General features: G+C 43.0%; 1 protein-coding gene across 1 annotated transcript; it reads right to left on the bottom strand.

Annotated features, from left to right (window-relative positions):
- Window positions 1-1,980: 1,980 nt before the first annotated feature.
- LOC131967988 (uncharacterized) lies at window positions 1,981-3,916 on the bottom strand. Its single transcript, XM_059328737.1, has 6 exons — window positions 3,496-3,916; window positions 3,116-3,411; window positions 2,810-2,967; window positions 2,468-2,716; window positions 2,216-2,384; window positions 1,981-2,126 (listed from the first exon to the last, which is right to left on the bottom strand). The coding sequence occupies exons 1-6, from the start codon at window positions 3,711-3,713 to the stop codon at window positions 1,981-1,983; spliced, it is 1,236 nt and encodes a 411-aa protein (XP_059184720.1). The 5' UTR covers window positions 3,714-3,916.
- Between the last annotated feature and the right edge of the window lie 394 nt (window positions 3,917-4,310).

Raw genomic sequence — 4,310 nt, 5'->3', positions numbered from 1 at the left:
CACCTCCAAAATGTGACTCCAAAAGATAATAAACCTCCGCCTGAGAGTATCTCTAGGATGATTGAGGTCCTGTCCAACATGATTGTGTTTTTTGTGTTGGAGATGCAGGCCCAGTCTTTGATAAGGGGTAATGCAGAAAATTGGGGATACACTACCCAGCTTATCCTGAAAGAGCATTATGAGGAAAACTTGGAATCATTGTTGGAAGAGATTTCTGAAATTTTGAAACATGATTGGAAAGAGCCCTTCAAAGTGGCGACCAGGTGGGCTAAACGAAAACCTGCCACACGTGACCCAAGAGGTCATTGACCACGCGGAGGCTCTGATCATAGCCAGAGTTAGGGAAACAACCGGCCTCAAGCTCAGTCCAGCGAACAAGCTCGGGGGCCAACAGACTCTGAGGAAGAATCTTCAGATATTGGACAAGGTTTGGTCCAAGTCCAGGTCCAGCGTGAGGACAATGACCGGGCTAACGCCGCCTTGGAATCGGACGAGGAAAGGACCTCCACACCAATTCATCAGAGAATGAAACAACACATTAACTCTGAACGAAAAGGGACTGATTGGGGTCTCATGGCCTCCAAAAACTCGCCTAACAAAGAATTCATTGTATATACAAGTATATCAATATAAATATAATATTTTAAATAAAAAAGAAGTGGAAACGCCATTAGTTGTTTTATTTTTTTGATCCACAGTTTTGGAGCAATGGGAATAGCTGGACTACAATGTGATACCAATTAGGCTGACCTTGAAAATTTTCCTATTTATTATTTCCACCCTAACCCCTGACCCTAACCCTAACCCTAAACATAACTGACCCTAATTTCTGGTTCTAACCCTAAGCCTAAACCCCAACCATAACCCTAATTAATGGCTCTAACCGTAACCCTTATCATGGGATTAAAAAACAGTTCACGGGGGACATCAAAATATTAAAAATACACCAATTCGGACAGCACAACAATTAAAAACAGTACATTTTGGACATCACAGGGTTAAAATAATTCATTTTGGGCAGTATGAGAATTAAAAACAACTAATTTGGGTCATCTTAAAATTAAACATAATTCAACTGGGGCATCTTCTCATTAAAATAATTAATTTGGGACATCATGGGGTCAACATAATTCATTTTGGACGACATGGGGTTAAAAAACAATTCATGGGAGACAACAACACATTAAAAATAATTCAATTTTTACATCTACTCATTAAAATAATTCATTTTGGACAATACAATGTTAAAATAAGTCATGTTTGACATAACATTAAAAAACAATTCATTTTTGAAAAAACACATTAAAAATTCATTTCGGACATCATAAGTTAATTAAAAAAGACAATTTCAGCTTTTAGGGTGGAAATAAGTTAAATAGATAAGATAAGTATTAATATCAGACCTAAATAAATCACAATATGATTAACCTAAAAAAAGATAACATATAAGTGAGTTACAAATGTGAGTTACTTGGGAGTCTTTCTAGCAGCCAATCAGCACAGGACTCGTGGCTATATAAGTGGCAGAGAGACTGGAGCAGCTCACTCCTTCTCTGAGCACCAAGCAGAGCGCATCTATGCCAGCTATTTCCCACAGCTACCAGTGTGTCCATTGCCTGAGGAAGACCAAGGAGAGGTACTCTCCTATCCATGCTAGATTCCTGTAAAGAAGATATATTTTTGGGGTACTTTGGTTTGCCTGTTCGAGCCTCTGGATATATATCCAGAGGCTCTATGATCACACAGGCAGTAAGCCTCCACGCCACGTCAAGGCACTACCCATGTGGAGGTTAACTATTTATTTTTTTTAATACAAACTATTTACATCAATATCTAAAAAAATAAAATGCTTAAAAACTAAATTACTATATAATAGTAAAATATATAAAAGAAAAAAAATAGGAAACTATTTACATTAATATCTAAAAAATAAAATAAAATTCCTAAATAATACATATTTACACTATTTCTTTTTTCTATTTACACTACAACTTTGATAGGACCACCTTTGCCCTCATTCTCAATTTTCTTTCTTGGGTTTTTGCTGGGCTGAAAACCCTTTTCCTTATACGGCGGGCAGTTATCTGCGTGAGGCTGCTTTCGCCGCCGCTCTTCCTTGGAGACACCTGTAAGAACAAGAGCAGGTATGCATAGGGCCATGAATAATTGAACATTCACTGTGTTGTGGTTGTGATTGTGATGACAAGGTTTGGACCTACTGGTGGGGGTGATGGCGGGGGTGCTGCCAGCTCCTTCTCCTCCAGGCTCGACAAAATGAAGCGCTGGCGCATTTTCCCAGCCAGGGCCACCGTTTTGTGGAGCACATAGAATCGCTCCTGTGTGGCCACTTTCTCGCGCTCCTCCTTCTTGTTGCTCTCGAAATTCTACAAAGACAAGATGAAAATTGTATCAGTATTGATTACATTGACGAGATGGACATTTTCTGTAGGGAGGTTGTTATACTCACGTAGGTGGCCACAGCGCTCCTGATGTCGAGGAGTGATGGACTCCCCGGCAGTCCCATCTCTCCCCAGGCCCTCCGGACGTACCTCACCATGTCCTTCGCTTGGCCCTTCCCAAAGGAGGAGAAGAAATACGGGTTGGTGGCTATGGATCTCTTCTTGAGTTCCAGCCACCGTTTGCACCACCCGTACTCTTCTCCGTCCAAAAAGATTTGGGCCAGGCCAAACTTCCGTAATGTTTTGTGGTCCCTGACCTGACATAGAACAGACAACAGCAAAAAAAATGAATGGTTTTAACCTTAAACATCATAAAACAAATCAATATTTTACACTGAATTTTAGCTTACATTGATGAGGTACCCCAGGGCCTCTTTGACCTCCTTCACCCGCATACATGTTAGGACCCCGGTCCTGTGGCCATATATGGAGGCGATGTAGGCCCCGAGGTAGCCAAAGAAGCGGTACCTTGTAGGGGGGTCCCGGGGAGGGGCTTTCTCAATGTCGTCTGAAATGAGAGAGAAAAAATAGAGAGGTTACATTATATCTGCATAATGATGTAAATGAAAAGAGCAGTGTGTGTGTGTGTGTGTGAGAGAGAGAGAGAGAGACGGGAGAGGGATGGATAGGGAAACAAAGGATGAGGATGAGTTTACCCAGGAGCTCGGGGATCTTGGCCCGGGCCAAGGACTGGCAGGTCGCCAGGGCTTCCCAGATTACCAGTCGCTGTTGTTTCTGCTGCTTGACCTCCACCTGGCGACCCAGGACCGTCCGACCTGCCATCCTCAGCACCTTCTTCAACTCCCTCTGGACCTGTTTGAGTTTCCCCTTTGCCAGCCGGCAGTGGTGAGGGGGGGTGTCAAAGAAATACTCCACGAAGCACAGGGCGTGGCCGACATAGAGGGAGATGGTGGAGGGGGCCAGCCCAAACTTTTTTAGCAAAACCGGGTATCTGTGGAAAGAGCAGAGTGGATTTAGTTTCTATCAGTCTTGTAATTACATTTCTCAGCTGCTGCTTTCAGAGTTCAATACTTACAACTTTATCAGCTGGAGGTTCGCCAGGAACTCCCAGGTCCAGTACCTGACCTCCGTCCAGCCAACCATCATAAATTTGACGAAGGCCTTGGCCCGGGATGCCTTTGAAATGGCATTTTCGGCCATTTTCACGGTGCCGCCCCGCACCGTGACGAACACCGTGTAGTCCTCCATGTATTTGTTTGTACAGATAGAACAAAGATGTGATGAGCATAGCATAACAACCCTCCACACACCTGCACACACAGGAAATGTGTTGTTTCTTACCAATGGAGGGAGGGAAGGACAGCTTCCTCATTTTGAAGGCCTTTGAACGGCCTCCAAAAATGGGTCCCAGGACCTTCTCAATCGAGGACATGGTGGGCAGCTTAGCTGTAGCATCCTCCTATAACAGAGCAAAGCACAGGAGAGACGTGTAAAATGTATTGTTTAGCTTTGTTATTAACTATAATTTAGCCTCAATAAACAATTCAGCTCTCTAGTCTAACTCACGTCCTTGCTGCTGTCCTCGGAGGTGTCGCCGTCGCTGAGATTGGAGACAGTCTCCACCAGGCCCCTCTTCAAAGCCTCTTCGTCCTCCTGCAACAGACAATGTGGAAGCAACACTTCTCCCTCAGTAACAGTTAATTAAATGAATTGAACCAGTGTTTTAGTAGGTTTGACAAAAAAATATTTCAAGAAATCTTTCGTATCATCTTTAATTATTCTGCCAAATCAAAGATCAGGTCATTTACAGCTGTCTTTTGCAAATGTATATGCTACATGTCTGTTAATCTGCCATAATTACCAGGTAATACAACATAGTTACAAGATGGG

Source organism: Centropristis striata, unplaced genomic scaffold, assembly GCF_030273125.1.
Source record: "Centropristis striata isolate RG_2023a ecotype Rhode Island unplaced genomic scaffold, C.striata_1.0 Scaffold_27, whole genome shotgun sequence".
In the NCBI taxonomy this organism is placed as follows: Eukaryota; Metazoa; Chordata; class Actinopteri; order Perciformes; family Serranidae; genus Centropristis; species Centropristis striata.
Note: the sequence above shows the minus strand (reverse complement) of the source record. Positions and strands in the feature narration are given on the sequence as shown.

Coding starts and splice junctions, on each gene's coding strand:
- LOC131967988 (XM_059328737.1), bottom strand. CDS start 3,713: ATGCTATGCTCATCACATCTTTGTTCTATCTGTACAAACAAATACATG. Junction 2,968..3,115: donor CAAGATCCCCGAGCTCCTGG/GTAAACTCATCC, acceptor CTCTCATTTCAG/ACGACATTGAGAAAGCCCCT. Junction 2,127..2,215: donor GCCATCACCCCCACCAGTAG/GTCCAAACCTTG, acceptor TTGTTCTTACAG/GTGTCTCCAAGGAAGAGCGG.